Genomic DNA, 17,295 nt, shown 5'->3' with positions numbered 1-17,295 from the left:
TGTGTTTACCTATTAAATCTGCGAATGACATAAGATTCGACCTTTAAATACCCTTGATGGAATAATGAGGCCTTGATAACCCATCTGCAGCTAGAAGGTTCTACATCCATTGATGTCACGAAGTCCTTTAAAAGGTCGTCGTAATCATGAGATGGTAGGGGACAACTTATTACTCATTTTGTCACCATGACTTGAAAATTTTTCATTACTAAGCAAACTTTTAAAGGGTGTGATGGGATGATCAAGGTAAAATGATGACCTAAAAAGGGTAAAGAATTTCACGGGATGTCTAAACAATGAACTTATTTGAATCTTTTTTAGTTATTTTTTAATTGACTTGAATTGACAACTTCTTAACCTTCAGGTAATAAAAGGTTCCAGCGTGAGTTACTTTGTATATGTGTGTGTGTTTGTTTAGTTTCTCCATTTTGGACGTATCACTTCCAGGCATATTCATTGGTTTCCGTTTTTTTCCTTTCGGTAGATTTGTTTTTTCCTGTTTTACTTGATTTCTCTTCTTCTTTTTAATTCTCGAGGTTTATTGATAAAAATGCTACAGTTCACTCTTATTAAATCATACATCAAGTAAAGGAATCCCACAACTCATTTGCCAATCTCAGGATTGGTCATTTCTCCCTTATCTAATGTAAAATTAGCGATATAAAATCCGGTTGGGTCGAGTTTCCAGTAAAATCGGGGGCTGATGATCTGGGAAGTTGCCTTGAGAATGGCGTTTATTTTGTATATTTCCCGATTCCGTTTAATGGTGAGTTTCCTATTACCTTTCTCTAATTCAAACATGGATTTAAAGCAGGATCGGCTTGGATTTTCGATAACATTGATTTGAAGGTGTTGAAGCCAACCCTTACTTTTGCATTCACAGAAAGGAATGGTACATTTCATAGAGTGTAACATTCATACGCCTAGAGAGCTCCAGTGTGAAGGGATTACTTGGGGTGCAGTACAACCTTTCTATGATGACTGTCAGCGTAAGTTTCCTCCGTTTCTGCAAAAAGGGTCGTCCCTCGCGCAAGTCCTTCACGCAACAAGTTATGCGTTTATCAGGCGTGCTGACTATTTTTCACAGAACTGACTGTTATGGATTATGCCATTGAGATGCTTTACTATCTGAGTGTCATCATCGTAATATGGTTTGAAGTCCTCTATCCAGAAGGATACTTTTAAAAACATCTCAGTTCCCTGTTGCAGGTATGCACTACCACTGTTGCTTACCACCTCTACTGAAGGTGTGTGGACTGATCCATGATATATGTGGTAGCCATTAGAAAATGGATAATATTGCCACTTACAAATTTGTGCAGTACTCTTGCAATAGCATTCCTTTTTATCTTACTCTTAAATACCAAAAGTATGGGTTCAACTTGAAGGCTTTTCATAAAATGTTCGATTCCGATATAACAATTTCCTTCGTTTTGCTTCCCAGGCATACCACTGAAGGTGCATTACTAGACATTTCAACCCTAATTTATGTGCACTATTTGGTTGGTCTATTGTTGAGGGGGTTTGTAGCATGGGCGGGCGAGAGGCAGTTTGGTATCGCAGTGGCGTTTTTATGATCCGTTGGCCAATCTCGTCAAATTGGCAACAAAGTTACCTTTTCATTTGTGGTTTACTCTGCTTACATAACTGTAATTCATGGAGTAAAGTCTGTACTGATTTTCATCCCATAAGTTGCTTCTCTACCAGAATTACAAGTGTGTAGTCCCGATTTATTTTCATGTGACATGAGTTATTTTTCTCAATTTGTGGGGCCTATTGCAAATCGGTTAAGTTTAAAACAATGAGGTAGGTGTAGATTTGCCCGGTTTGATGGTTCAAAGAGTTTGATATCTGGGTGGCTTTGGTGGTCTGTTTTCTCCGAGGTATTTTATTGACCGTGCTGAGGTGACCGGTAATTTTCATACTTTGACTCTGCATACACATTCTCCTAGTAGAGAAGCTGGGCGGTGAATTTTGTGTTGTCATTGCGTTTCTTCATTTTCCTTCACAGATACGCGTCAATCCACTCTTCTTGAAAGTTGTGGTGTGTCGGAGCTCTTCAAATGTGAGTTGGTTCTCCCCTTTCCCACTTGCTTGCTTTTCCCATACGTGTCTGCATCTGTGCCAACGTTTTCGGTGCGCTGTCCTGCTTGCGAGCTTTTTTAGCCATGGCTCTGCATCCACGGGCGTTAAGATGATTTAGAATCAAAGTAAAGCAAATATTTGTGGCTAATCGAGTATAATGGGCAATTAGGTTTATTTGCTTGATGCTTTCCCTCGTATCAAAAATTTCTGTTGACACACTGAATCGAAGCCTTCACCCTTAGTGTCAAATATACGACGCGTTTTTCTGCCAGCTAATGCTGTAAACGGATTAGCTGAGGATTAAATGTCAAACCAGATGTAGAGTTACATTCTGCTTCAAAGACCGAGTACATTTTTTTGCCTTTGAGTTGTTTGAAGGACTGTGTTGATTAATTTTGCTCCGACACTCTAGCATCGAAATTGTGGGTTTTTTAAATGCAATTTACTGGTTATACGATCAGCACTGCGTTGTTTTTAGTACTAACTCAGTTTTTTATTCAAATGTATCATATTTAGAACTTTGGAGCTCTTTCGAGGCGATGAAACACACAAAAGATGATACTAAGCGTTTCCCGCATTTATTTGTTTGGAGAAAAGTGCGAAATAGCCCCAAAATTCCCTAGTGAACATTAAAAAATAACCTGTCCCCTACCCGAGTGGGTGACAAAAAAGAAATTACAAACTAATTAGGAATAAATGTTTTGAAGAACTGCGGTTCAGAAGACAAATCACTACGTTTTAACTTTTCGGTTGAGTTTGGATGCTTGAAATATTAGCGTGTGCATATGCGGTCAGGAGGCTGAATAAAGTGTGGATGGGTAGAAATCAGCTTAGGCCTGGGAATTTTTACAAAGGGATTCTGTGAAGGAATAACCACGCAAGAGGCGTTATTTTGGCGCTGTCTTTTAATCCCATCACATTGTTAGAAATATTGTCATGGTTTTTGTGGTGGCTTGTCTATATGTATAGGCAAGTGGAATACGAAGGGTTAAGACACGAACTCACTAGTGGTCTAGCATAATGTTTTAAGTATATTCATGATTAGCTCTTGCATTAATATTCTGGTCTATCATTTATCCATTTTTCAAAGAGAAATAAGCTATCTGCTAACTCTAAACGTTAACGACCTGTCTCTGGCCACCGCCATTATTTCACCTTTACATCCAACTCTCTCTCTTCTGTCTCGTATATAATCATGTGCTTGTCGAAAGCTGACGTCGAGAAAGGATGAATAATACCACTTGGCAAATCATCATCAAGGGAATATGGAGGATGGAGAGGTACCTTTATTGTTTCCATCAATTTCAAAGTGTAGGACACACTAATATGCTTATGACCTTTTTCTGATTGTTTCCATAGTCCAAGGGGCTCTTCTTACATACCTTTGAGTTGTATCGTGTCCAAATGATGGGACTCAGTCCTATAAGTTGAATGATTCTTAGCGATTTCTTCTGTTTGCAGTCCACCTGATGCATACACACACACACGCAAAGCATAGTCTTCTGCAGATGGAGTAGTGCCAAGTGATAAGTTTAGCAAATATTAAAACGTAAAGGGTGTCTTTGGTGATTAATCAGTAAAACGTCTTTTTTTCAACCGTTTTTCGAGCAGAAAGCTCTGCTCCTGCAGCTTCTTCAAATATTACCAAAGTACTCTACGAGAGGTTCAGCTTTGAAATTGAGTTTGCATTCTTGGAGAAAATGACCTCAGGCCACATCAAATTCAACCCGCATCTTACGATATGAAGGTTTAACACCAGACCCTAATGAAGAGCATCATGCTACTTTATTTGCGTATTTGTTAGCAGGTAATTGCATACTGCAAGTTCTGACTAGTTAAAATCAAGTTACTACCAAAAACTTTTTGTACTTTTTCCCTCACTTTATAGGATAAGGCGGTAATTACAAGGCCACTAATAATCCAACCAACGAGAGAGTTTCGTGCGGCGATATTTATAAAACTGCAAAATCGTGTAATATTTAAATTTCCTGAAAACTTTTGTCTCACTTCTCCGCATATGTTTTTCGGGAAATCAGCAGTAATGATGGAAAAAATGATTTTAGATCGGATTTGGCACAAGAATTATCCACTTTAGGAGACGGTGGATGTGTTACAAAGTGGTCGATGGAGATGTCAGCAGGGAAATTGCGTTGATAACTATTTTAGACACTTAAATACCTACCCGAAACAATTGTAGTCACTGAGACTAAGTATCAAGACTTGAATGGAATCATATGCCATGTTTTCTGAAGGTGAAGACAAAAATTTCAACTAATACTAGTAGGAGGGAGTAGACAAGCTTTTAATATTTATCAGATGATCAGGGAAATTCGTCCAATTCTTGGTATAAAATTGAAGTGGGTAGATTTGTATTTTTTTTCGATCCCATATATGATGTTCGGCCTCGATGGAATAGAGGGACATGATTGACCTTCACATTATCCAATAGAAAGCCAGAAGCACCTTTCCTGATCGGCTGGTAGAAAACATGTTTTATTTAACTTCGGCCACGTACGCATACACAAACGCAATCGCATGCAGGCATACTGATTGGCCTTTTATTGGTTACTTCAGTTAATTTTTGTGCCTTAAAATAGAGGTATTCAACTTACATTAAATGAGGCTACTCACTTGGTATACCAAAATACTAATACCAGCTTCAGTGTTTTTGTCTTCTGGGAAAGAGTCGTGCGACAGCAACTGTTGACAAGTCATCTCTATTTTTAGTTGTCAGCGTGTAGATAGGCAGGTGACTATAGGCAGCAACATTAATAGGTTTAGCTTCGATTAAAACCTCTTGTCTTCTGCGATGTTGAAGGATGTCGTTTTTAAGTCTTACATTATTACCCACTGATTACTATCGCCAATTTCTTTTTTGTACCTTCTGTAATCCCTTCACCGTTAGCAAAGGATCTTAAGGTTAATTGGTTCACATTTTTACTCAAAGTTGCTGAATTATTTCTAAGCTGACTTCATTCAATTCCTCGTTTGCTTTTAAATTTCAGCAACTAACTGAATTGTTAGCATTTTTCATTTTCTGTGCTAATTGCTACTTTTTTGGGGTGGTTTCTTTTCCCCAACTGCTTTAATTTAGGAGTCTATTTGGAACCAAAGCATCACATTAACGGAAGCTTTTACGTCACGAGCACCTTTGAAAAGATGAGGGCTCTGTTCACTTTATTTTGCAGATCGCGTAATTGCAAATTATGCTTTGTCTTTGCGCTTACGTGGCTGTTTTATTGGTGGTATCTGCTCGCTACTTTCCCCTTCCCCAACATTTGTGCCAGAAAGCTCACGAATAAAGAGCATTTAACTAGCTTGTGTTTACTCCAGCATTTGGATTTCAAGGGGTATAAATAATGTTAAAATAATTTTCCCCGCTCATGGGAGCAATCAATGCGTTTGCAAAGTCGCTAATTTTTTTTATTTAAAAAAAAACAGACGACATACAAGTTATAACGGCTCTGACGCTTGTCATGGGCATCGAGAGGTTCCAGGTGTTAGCAATGTCAAATCTAAGCAAATAAATGTAAAATGTTGATTGTTTGTGAAAACTTCGCTTGTAAGCCCATATTTTTTTTTCATGGACGGAATACATTCTTAACGTAAATAAAGAAAACTGGTCGTCATAACTCTCAAGACCTTGAACGTATCGAAAGCCTTCTATTAGAAGTCCAACAAATCAACAGCTGAACTTTGTTTTTAGATTTATGTAAACGGCAGGGTCAAAACTGTTGTAATGGGTCTTTCTAGTGCACAAAGTGCGGATTACGACCTACAAAACCTTGTGACCCGTGAAAATTTGAATTATTTAGTCACTGCCACTAAAATAGCGCAAGAAGAAAGTGTTGTCGCTTGCTCTGTGCAGGTATGCTTCGTCAAAGTGACCTAATGCCCGAGGTGGGTGACGATTGGGACATCTTCAACATCCTCATCGGTCGAATGCTCTCCGAGCCGGAGTACTCGAAATTGACAGTGGAACAGATTGAACAGTCTCTCCATCCTGATTTTGTGGCCTCTGGACCCGATACAGCAAAGAAGGTGAGACTGATTGTACTAAGTTTTGTATATTCAAGTAGAATCCGGACTATCTTTAAAGTCGTTGCAGAATTCGAAAGTAGTCTAATTCTTTGCATACCACCCGAAAGTACGTATTAGTTGGTCAAAGCTCTGTTTCTCCGTCGTGAAGTTTCCATAATGCTGTTGCATAAATAAGATATATCAGCAGTCTTGTTTGGAGCGTAGCCCTTGGTGTTGCCATTCTTCAGTATCGTCGATAACAACGATGCTCCATCACAGCAAGAAGGCTTAGCAATCTAAATGTTGTGCTAGATTGTTAATCTGGAAGATTTGGTACAGCTTTGTGCTTTAAATCATTGGTAGGCGTCTGTCGCTCAGTACAGATGCAACTTGTTTGTACTCCTGACTGTTTGTAACTAGGTCCACGTTTTTTGATGGCTTTTGAAGCCCAGACACACATAAGAATTGCTTACATAATTGCTAAAAGTTGGAATTTCTTATGTAAATCTAGGGTCTTTACATATAATGATATCCTAACGATCGAGTCTCGACGAACCGATGCTGCACATATTTGCTAGAGTTTGTGAACAGGACTAGCGTAGTAATCGTAATCTTGTAATTGGGGATTTGAAAAAAAAATTCATTTGCTCTATTGGTTCATTAAACATGTATCTTACTTTTGTGTAGATCTACACGCAGCTCTCATCGATGCACCTCTGCGAGCGGTATCCACTCTTCACGGCTGTCCATCTGATTTGCATCCGCTCCCTTTCCTCAAATATGCTTATCCCGATGTTGAGCCATCATCCTGCACACATGTAAACCCCTCCTCCTTCTCTCTCCTTGCTCGAATTATCTCCCCTCTTTGTTGCATAGAAAAGATGTCCAGCGTTCTTCTTCTCCTTTGCATTGTTTTCGTGTTTTTACTCCGCTTTTGCCAAATCCAAATGTTACGAATAGAACGTGTTTAACTTTTTGTTTGCCTTCTTCTCTTCTTTGGTGTGTGATTTTCCTACATTAACCAAATGATCTGTACCTATCAGTGAATTCACTAATGGGATCGCGATTGAGTAATTTTCACCATTGATGCAGATCCTTTATATTTTTAAATACAAAACTTTGGCATAGATTAGATTACTCACGGTTAAGTTTTCCTTCTTGTGGACCTTATCCCCTACCGACAGATGGATGGATTGCCTTTATTTCACTGTGCTTTAGAAGAGCCTAGATTATGCGCTTTACCAGAGCATCTGAGGCTATCCGCCAAGTCAAAACATGGGTGCTTGATTAATATCCATTGTTCTTTTTTGCGGGAGAGTTTGTAGTTGATAGCAAAAAGTATCAAAACTAATCAGTCGAAGGGCACTTAATTTGAATTTCTTTCATTGGTTGGGAAAGCTGAAGGGTTATTGGCATGACCGGGAGGACTCCGACAGTTAAACAAAACGGCGAGTCACTATATTTAAATGAATTAAATCCATAGAATGTGCTAAACAGACTAATTTAAATGTTAGAATGCAGCAAAATGACTGGTAGAATCCCTTTTGATTTGCCGTCTTTTGAAATCTAAGTTAGAGTCCACTTTCACTCTTCTGACTTGTGCAGCATCGTGTTCCTGCTGCACTGAAACTAAATGTAAATGCATCAAATGGGGCGTTGCCAGACTAGGCTCAGTTTTGAAGTCGTCTCCCTCCTCGCCTTCGATCTTTGAAAATTATTTTTCTGTTGTATCCATTAGGGGACAGTTAAATCCTTCAAACAGCACTTCTCGACTAACGAATGATTATATTAGGGTTCTGTGTGTGCTCTTTTTATTTAGGAACTGTTGTGTCGGGATAATTCATTTGGAAAATAATGGCGCAGGTCTCCAACAATGGCATGGATCCGTTCTCGATTTGGGAAGCTAAGATTGATTAAGTTATTTTGGACTGAGCCTTCTCTCTACAGAGCCTACTTTTGGTGCCAAATTAAGGGTGATTGTTTCTACCTTACACAAACCGCGAATTTTCCATATGGAGGGTATTTAAAGGATTTTCAGCTAGAGCCTTCTTTCTTTTTCCCTATAAGACGATACTTGCTGATTGAAGGCTCCTCAGCAGTCGCTCAATACGATAATCCTCATTTGTCTCTCTACTACTTTCCTCTCATTTTGACTCCTCACATTGCAAAATGTCAAGCAACTTTGATGGATGCAATTATGGCTTGCCTACTTTGCGAACCGGGTTAGACACAGACCCGATGCTACAACGTTTCCTTTTTGGCATTTAGTGAAGGTGCAGCATCAGCACGTGTCATCTAGACGCAGTTTGCAGTTGCTTCAGTCCAGTGGTGAATGCTGCATCAAGCGGAAGAAGACCTTCTTTTTAATAGGTTGGAAAGTGAAGTGTTGCAAATGACCCACTCACCACTCAGCCCTCAACAATTCATCCCCAGGAAACAATGTCGTCTCTGCAGTGCATTGCAAACCAATCTTGCTGAGGGCTTATGTATGTTAACTCAATGTGGCACAACTCTCCAAAAATGCTCAGGGCTGGTCAATATGATACTGCCTCGACCTTCCTACCTCTCTAAAGATACTTCTCAAAGTTGTGCTTATCATCTTTGCTTGGTACAATAAAATCACATGGGTGATGGACATTTGAGTGCAAAATAAAAGTGAGATTGAAACGGAAGTGGCTAAGGTTAGATTGTTCGTCTTTAGAAACAAACTTTTATAAAAGCAAAATGGTTTGCTTTCGATGTCACATTATAGAATTAGGGATCACAACATGAGATTTTTTATTGCATTTTGGCGTATATGTAAGATTACAGTTTCTCAGACTAAGCATCCTCATAACCAATGCCAAATATCCTAATTACAAACGTTGAACATTAATGCTGCTACACAACTGCAAATCTTTTAAAAGTGGTTTTGACAAAGTTATAAGTTTTTGTAATGTATTCGCCTTTAGAAGAATGATTATGCTCAAAATATGTAAATGTCAAAGTGAGAAATGAATTTTCTTCCGGATTTATTTGGCCTTAATTTGTATAATACTCCGCACAAGGCATGCAATTTGGCATAAAGACTTTCTTTTCTCAGTTAATTATATATTTTAATTTAAGGCGCCCAACCTCTTTAAGGCTTCCCGGCCTCTCCTGAGTTTACTTTTTTATATAACTCCATATAATTATTATAATGCGTCTATTTTACCAAATTATGGGCACTAAAAGGCAGGCTGAAGAACCTGTTTTCTTCCATGAGCTGCACCACACATTATTCCCGTAAATGTCATCACAACCCTAATTTATTCTACCAGTAATATCTATCTCGATTAGTAACCAATAAATCGCATCTCTACAATCGAAAAATCAGGCGACTGAGCAAACAAATAACCCAGTATGATAGCACTTTAAACGAGATCCAGAGTCGGAGTCTTTTCTCGATGTTTATTATTTCTACTGAAATTGCCAAAAGTAGCATTTGATTTGATTAGCATTGAAAAGTTGCCGAGAATCTTATTACGATCAAAATAGCCTTCAGTATATCGCAATGCATACAATAGGGATTACATTTCTGAATTTATCTGTCAGAAAAATAGGAGTGACAAGGTAAAGAGTGGAGCTGAGATACAATAGAGGGAAGGGGAAAGTGGTCCTATTTATTATAGGCCATGGGAGACTGTTTGGTGCATCATTAACATTTATGCAAAATATGCGTCCAAAAGTAACAAGTCCATGTGCGCACAAACTAGTATTTTTTTCAAATGGTAAGGTAAGAAGATTTGTTTCCTTATTTGCCACTTCTTCATGGCATACAATCTGACGTTGGGAAGGGAATTAAGATGATGGTAAATAACAACGGTGGCTGCAGTAGAAAGTAGCAGCATGGGCAAAATTACTCAAATGATAAATAGGAGTACATATGAGTGAAAAAGGACAAATCGCAACACACGATTTTACAAATCCGTTCCGTCAAGTGCAAATGGAGCTCTTTAAGGGATGATCCCTCACGAAAGACAGCGTTCTTTCTAATTTTCAGAGGCGTCTATGTGCGTGGTATGTAGGTGCGTGTAGCCTTTACTCGTTGAAAGACTGGTGGTACTGCGGAAAAAAGAAAAGAGAAAGAAAAGCTTCATTTATCAGGCATTCACAACATCTCGAAGTTGTGAGCGTGCAAAGAGGAATGTGATTTCCCACTCTGATCAGGTGCATGCATTTCTTTATTCGCGCACAAGCGAAAAAAAAAAACTATTCAAACGGCAAAGATTGGGTAGGGTGTATTTGCAAAATAATAAGGTAAACGATACAAAACTCAAATAATTTAACCGGCGGGTAAAACAATGGTTCTTGACCGTAACGAAACTGCTTTTAAGGTCAGTAACTTTTGGGCAGAGTCTTTCAATAGACAACAGCCTGTTAAAAAGGAATTTGGCACTTCCGTAAAATAGGTTTATGCTCCACAGCGAAGCGCTAAAATGAAATCTTGTTATGCTGCCATGTTCTAACTTTTCGCTTGGTCGTATGCCAAATTACGCAGGCTATTCAGTTTTAAGTTGTACTTTCGTTGGTTAACATGACCCTTTAATCATGCCTTTTGCCTTCCAACCCTTCAACACACTGGTGAGTATATCGCCTCCATTAGTGATTTGGCTTATTGTGAGCCTGACTGACGGAAGCTTAGCACGTTGCGAAAAAGAAGGTAATTGCTACTAATAGCCGGATTTGTGAATCCCAACTAAAGGGGGACTCGATTCGCGTCCACTTTTGTCGTCTCGCAAAGTTTTAAATTCTAGGGAATTACCTGTGGAAGAAAAGGCACAATTTTCGAAGGATCGCACTAAACTTTAAACAATGGCCTAGAAGAGCTTCCCAAATGAAACCATTCTTTAGTCGATCATCTTTATAAAATTACTTTTAGGCAAATTTCACCATGACAAGCCATCCGTCTATAGGACTATTTTTCTGTAAGAACACTGTCCACTCTCTGGCACAACTGCTCAAATGGATTCTCTCCGATTTAGCTTCCCTACTAGAGGAAACGATATGCAGAAGTCCTGACTGCATCTCATTATTCATCATCTTCGAGCCTTTTTTGTATTTATTTGGTTAACACTTGACACGGTCTAAGTCAAAGTGTCACCATGAAAAAAAAAAACTAGAGGCGGTGATTCAAAAGCAATGGGAGCTGTGCAGTGAATTGCTTTTTAAAAAAGTGGTAATTAAATGCCTCATTAAAATTAATAAGGAGAGAGCAGCAAAAGGCTACAAGGGGCAACGCCCATCCGAGTGACTTCCTGAGCTTTGAATCCAACTACCGTAATTGTTTGCCTTCTTCCGCATGCATAGGAGCAGCCACAACAAAGTAGTACTTTTAACAGGTTGGCTGGAAAGAAAAGGGGTTTCTTCAACTCTTTTTTTGCATTTATAAAACAAAATCTTTCTATCAGGGTAAGTAAGTATCTTAGAATGCATAAATGAGTGAAAAAGTGCAGAGCATAAGGCATATAATTTGATGTTAGTAGAATAAAAGCAATGAGCATTCAGAGGTTATTTGCAGTAAAGTTTGATTGACCGATGCCCAACACAACTCCAAGGTATGAGCTTTTTTCTCTTTCTCTCCCCTCTAATCGGTATTCACGAAGGGAAAAGAATATGCTTAAAAGAACACAATTGCTTTTTGATTAAGGGTAAGGGCTACTACGAGAGACACCATTATTTTGCAGAGATGTGGAAGTGATTTTAGTTTTTCCAGCTTATTGACTATACTACTTCTACACTGTTAGCAATAGCTTGGAATTCCTACTTCACTTCATTGAATAAATGACGATGATTTCATGCAACCCGCTGCCAAATTGTCCCGTTGCTGCATCAAGGACTTCAAAATGATACACTGACACAAATCATTTTAGCAATTAATTAGCCGCATAGCACGCAAATTGCACTAATTCTTCAGTTTATGTCAGTTAAAGCACTCTTTACCAATAGCGGCAATAGCGATGAGAAACTACTTGCAAACTCACCCTACGTGCAAATCAGAATGTGCAAAAAAATGTCTTCTTTGTGTGTTAGACTCACGTTATCTGGTAGCCGTGGTTCCAAGGACTAAAGCATCCATAATATCGGATAAGAAGCGTGTTATACGATAAGGTGACAATAGGGTCGCGTAATAGTTTTTTAGTGCTTTGGTTAAACATCACCAAGTTAGAAGGTTGTGTTGTAGGTAGTGCACACTATCAGTGTAAACGTACTCATCTTATATGCTTTGACTTGTGACGTGACTAGAGGAACAGGTATGTTGATTAATTAAACCCAAGGTAATTTGCCTTCTCAAACAAATATTTGCAATCTATAAATCGTTTTGCTTTTCAGGTTTTATATTGCAGAAGACCCGGGTAGTTTGGTGAAATACGGTCACTCAAACCCTAGTGGTATTTAAAAGGACAGGAAGATTGCGGTGTCAAAGATCCTACATTAAAATTGCCATCCGCAGAGAGAGACTATATTAAAAGGCGCTCAGATGTAAAAATCAGAAGTGGACTTGAAGTTGATATTTATAATTAAAAATCAGCGAAGTTAAGCAAACAAATTAGATAGACAAAAAAGTGATTACTGAGGAAACTTTAGATAAACAACTACATTACTCCTGCGCTTTGCGGCATAAAGGTAAAACCTTTTGCAAAAAGGCAATTGAAGAAGCTTATTTCTGCAAAAATTGACATAAGAAAGACAAATAGTTTATAATTCATATCCAGTTTCCTTATAATTTGTGTGAGCACACAGAAAATGAGCTTAAACCTAAAATTTGGAGTCTTTTTGTCACCTCCTACCGGTCAGATTTTGTTTTTATGGGTAAAATAAAGTCTCTCATTCAAAATGCAATGGTTAGAGTTTGATTGTCGAGAAATTAACGCGGAGTAGGCACATAGTGTTTAAGCCAAATTTGCAGGGTTTTTCTTTAATCGGTGCTAAATAATCAAAAGGGTCGACTAGCGTTACTTTAAGTTCTTGCGAACCTCCATCTGAAATTTGATACAATTGTAGATAAGTAAATAAGAAAAAAAACCTACACACTCAAAGTCACTCCCACTTTTAATGCCCTAGTGGATAACTGTTGAAAATGCACTTTCTGTTCATACTTTTTAAGAGAAAGTTACGAAAACAAACTAGAATCGAAAGGGAAAAATGCGATGAAGTGAAATGGTCGGTTACTACTGGGATAAATTTTATGATTAGATCAACGCATTGCAAATAACAAGATTTGCAGAAGAGATCAAAGACTATACCAGTATTTATGCAAATCAATCAACCCAACATTTAAGATTTTTCAGCACAGATAGAGCAGAAATTAGTAACAAAGCCGGTATGGCCCAGTAAATAGGGAACTAAGAGCTGGACAGTAGTGATTTGATAACGAAGTAAAGGAGTGGGTGTGTTACCTTTTAGTCTTTAAAAAAATCGCCGTAGGATACGTTTTGATAGGAGAATTGGGTGATAAACGTAATCTATCTCGCCTTAATGTGCTAGCCACGTTTAAATGCTATTTCAAAATTCATTTTTGAAGGATCATCAGCAAAAATACATTAAAGATGATGTCCAAAACATGACAGAATGTTGGTGTCAAAATAACATTTGTTTTAATAGTATATTTCACGGCTTAGACTCAACCTGCCCCCAACTTTTTCCCCTCTGCAATGGTAACAAAAACTCCACTCAAGTCATTTGTTTGCCTGAACTGAAAGTCCTTTTTTGGATAATCCAAATAAAGCCACTTCAAAAATGCTGTGTTCTTACAACGTGTTCAGACACAACTCATGCCGTATAATGCAACTGAATTGATACCTTTCCTTATCCTAATAATTTTTAAAGGGAGAAAAACAACTAAAAAAGTGATAAAAATTGATGGTAAAAGATTTTAACGCACACTTGCTCGTGGCCGATAGTCAAATTCGGGAGGGGAGTTGGTTTGAATGTCGGCGTAGACTACAGGACTGCTGGGAGTCGGTGGAACGTGAGTCTTCAGACTTGAGCTGCGCACATGGCGACGATTGGCCTGATTGGGACTAGGCAGGGGAGATGGGGAGGCACCGCGGGGACCATTACCCCGGCCATTTGTGGTGTGAGTATTGGCGCTGTTGTACCTAATGGGGGAGACGAAATGTCCATCAAACACATGCTCCTTTGAGAGGGCCTCCGATTGGCCAATACGGCCTCGGTTTCAAGGCTATAGTAGTTTAACATGGAAAAAATGAGTAAACATGATATTTTTGAAACAAAAATCAAATTCCAACATTAGTGGTAGGTCGATCCGCCCTGCTGAATCTTCAAGGAATTCTATCCTTAGGGTTTTATTTAATACTAGAAGCTGATTAAATGCACACTTAAAAGAAGCACCAAAATGATGCAACCCAGGCATGTGTAAGCCATTTGGAAGGAAAAACACCATGATGATGGTGGCATTCCATACTAATAAGACCGGAAATCTTATCAAACTAGGTCGCATCCCTAACATATTCTAATGAGATTCAATGTGGACTTTTGCCTGTGCATAAGAAATGCCCAATGCAGGAGTGGCTCAACCACACGTTTATCTGATGCGAACGGATTAATAGGAAATGGACAAGGCTGATCCAGTGCACTAGTTGCACGTTTGTTTGCGCCTGAACAAAAACTCAGCTAAATTTGTTACTTAACGCACTGTACATTTCGTTTTAAACAGTTGGATTGAAGTGTGACGCGACTGTTTTCCTCCTTATGGGTTTTCAAAAAATACAACTTCTTCATTCTTGGAAACTGTCATGGGTGTCAATGAAGTAACTCTTAAAAGGATTCCATGAAGATGGGAAGTACGGAAATAATTACTATGTTTGGGGATTGGATATCACCCAGTCGCGCAAAAAAATTGAAGGCCACTACAATTTTTGCAGAAGAGTTGCCCCTTAAAACCGCCGTCTCCTCAAAAGAGGAGAGGGGCTATGTAATACGAAGGTTGCTTAACTCTCGGTGTTGGTGAAGAACTACTTTTGACTTGGCTATTGTACCGTGCAGGATGGGCTGGCCTTCAAGCCATGCCACTAGTCCAAATACCCGAGTATTATGTTTTCTTTTTTTCCTCAGCAAAGTCCCAGGACGCTACAGTACTACGTTACATGGAGCACTTTACCGACAGCCAAGTGCAAACTCACTTCAGTGTGAGGACTGCAATAGCTTCCGTCGGGCTACTAGGTAATAAACGCAAAAAGCTAAAATATATGACCAATTAGGTGTGACGTATTCAAAGAATCTTGCATGACCATCCGGCCAGTAGGTGTGCCAAAGCGACTTAACTGAGTAAGAATCCTTAAGGTAAAAAAGGTGAGAAACAAGAAAATCTTAAGGTTAATTTTGCTTATTATGAAATAAAAACTTCTATCTGTCATGTCATTAGAAGGTTTGCTTATATTCCATGCAATAAACCGCCGTAACTATCAAGCAAATCTAACAAATGATCAAGAAAAAACAAATTTCGAAAGAGATTAAGTTTAGCACGTGTAGTTTATAAATCACTAGCCTAAACTATTGTTATGAAAAAGTGGAGTGTCGGAAGAAATTAGGACTTATTTTCTTCTTTAACCGAGCTTTGTGAGTATGGTAAAGGAGAAGTTGGTTATGGAATAAACTACGAAAAAGTAGGCTAGAGTAAGATGGTTACCTTTTTCTTAATTCAACATTATTTAGTAGAAAATGACCCAAAAGTTTTGTGTTTTTTCCTGATTCTACCACCAGCCGCTTTTTACACTTCAAAGTGTGAACGCTCCCAACGACAGCGGCTGAGGCGGTGCCAACCACAAAGAAATCCATGCTATTACATATTTTTCAAAGTTGCTGATCATTACAAAACTTTTCCACATTTAAGAATCAAAGTATGCACACATAAATTACCCAACTTTTTTGGCAAAAAGGTGATAGTAAGTCAAGATATCTTACTCACTCATGAAATGGTGCACTTTTAGAAGAAAGGCCTAGCAATTTAGCCGCTCTAAAAAGCTATTTTATAAAAATATATGTAAAGTCTATGGAATGAAAGGAATAGTCAATTATTTACTGTAGAGGAGATCTAAATGCAAGACAGTATGTACATGTCCAGAAGGAGGAGTGGTTAAGGAAATTTGGATTCTGTATACTTAAAGATGGCAGAATTTTAAACAAGTCCCTTAAGACACTTGAGCTTAGCTACTAACACTGCCGTAATTTACTCTTCAATAAGTGATAACTTTTCCAAAAAAACAGCAGCTGTACGCGGGTACTTCCTGTTCAAATCCTTAAGTGATAAGCTCGAGTGATAAAGACCACGGCTGTCACTAAACATGCAATTAAATTTAAAAAAATTTTCTCCTTTAAATATCACAATAACAGGTCTGTCCAATAAAACTGGTGGCTTTTTGATCTAAAATTGGTAAACATGAAAGGAAAATCACTAGCTTCCTTCATAGAACAATAGAGAGTGTTCTCGTAATCGCCCTATTACAAGAAATGTGGCAAACCCTAAAGTTTTTTATACTTAGAGACAGACAAATAAACATTCATTCTACACCATCAAATTCGTTATTTTCTGTGCCTCTTCCAGCAATTGCTTTTGTTTTATTGACTAGAGTAGTTCGCGTAGAGTCTGAGTTCCATTGATACGCAAAAGCATGCATAACTTGGACATGGAATCACAGAGACAGCTCGAAGTAGCCTGACAGGTGCCAACTGACAAAAAGGATACGCAAAAGCATTCATTTTGTCAAGAAATTTTGGTAAAATTGTCTTTAATTGTACAGCGACTTAATATATATATATGTTCTTTTTCTTAAAAGAAACCTACTTTATGACAGCAAAATCACCATTGTTGTGATTTCGGGGATTTCGATAAGATCGTAGGTAGTGACCCTTCTCATCCACTCCATTGTTGGTGATGTTAGTGTTAGTGTTGGCGTTCTTTCCGCTATTGTTGGCATGATAGAGACGTTGGTAGAAAGTGTCGGCGGTGTTTCGTATCTTCGAGGTGGGTAGACGGCTGGAGGTCAGCAGTATCGGTAGTGGTGGCGGTGGTGGTGGTGGCGGAGGAGGAGGAGCAAAATCCACACGTTTTCGAGCTGCTGCGGCTGCCGCAACCGCTGCAGTTGTTGGCGTGGTAATAGAGGAGGGAGTGTTGCTTTGTTGACCTTCGGGATATGTGGCACTAATCAT

General features: G+C 38.7%; 2 protein-coding genes across 2 annotated transcripts in view; one reads left to right on the top strand and one right to left on the bottom strand. All coding sequences in view use genetic code 11, as the record gives it.

Annotated features, from left to right (window-relative positions):
- The window catches only part of EGR_09089 (Glycerol-3-phosphate dehydrogenase [NAD+], cytoplasmic), a gene marked incomplete at both ends in the record, with an annotated part of 10,899 nt that extends 3,972 nt beyond the window's left edge, over positions 1-6,927 (top strand). The window contains 3 exons of the mRNA XM_024498338.1: positions 2,012-2,065; positions 5,954-6,126; positions 6,793-6,927. Coding sequence (XP_024347247.1) covers positions 2,012-2,065; positions 5,954-6,126; positions 6,793-6,927 — 362 coding nt within the window. The remainder of the gene's footprint in view (positions 1-2,011; positions 2,066-5,953; positions 6,127-6,792) is intronic.
- A 7,072-nt stretch (positions 6,928-13,999) lies between these two features.
- EGR_09088 (hypothetical protein) lies at positions 14,000-17,295 on the bottom strand (the record flags this gene model as incomplete). The annotated part of the gene is made up of 2 exons (XM_024498337.1): positions 14,000-14,225; positions 16,931-17,295. 2 exons carry the CDS (start codon positions 17,293-17,295, stop codon positions 14,000-14,002), a joined length of 591 nt encoding a protein of 196 aa, XP_024347246.1.

This window comes from Echinococcus granulosus (assembly GCF_000524195.1).
Source record: "Echinococcus granulosus chromosome Unknown EG_S00131, whole genome shotgun sequence".
Classification (NCBI taxonomy): domain Eukaryota; kingdom Metazoa; phylum Platyhelminthes; class Cestoda; order Cyclophyllidea; family Taeniidae; genus Echinococcus; species Echinococcus granulosus.
This window is presented reverse-complemented; position numbering and strand designations above follow the sequence as displayed.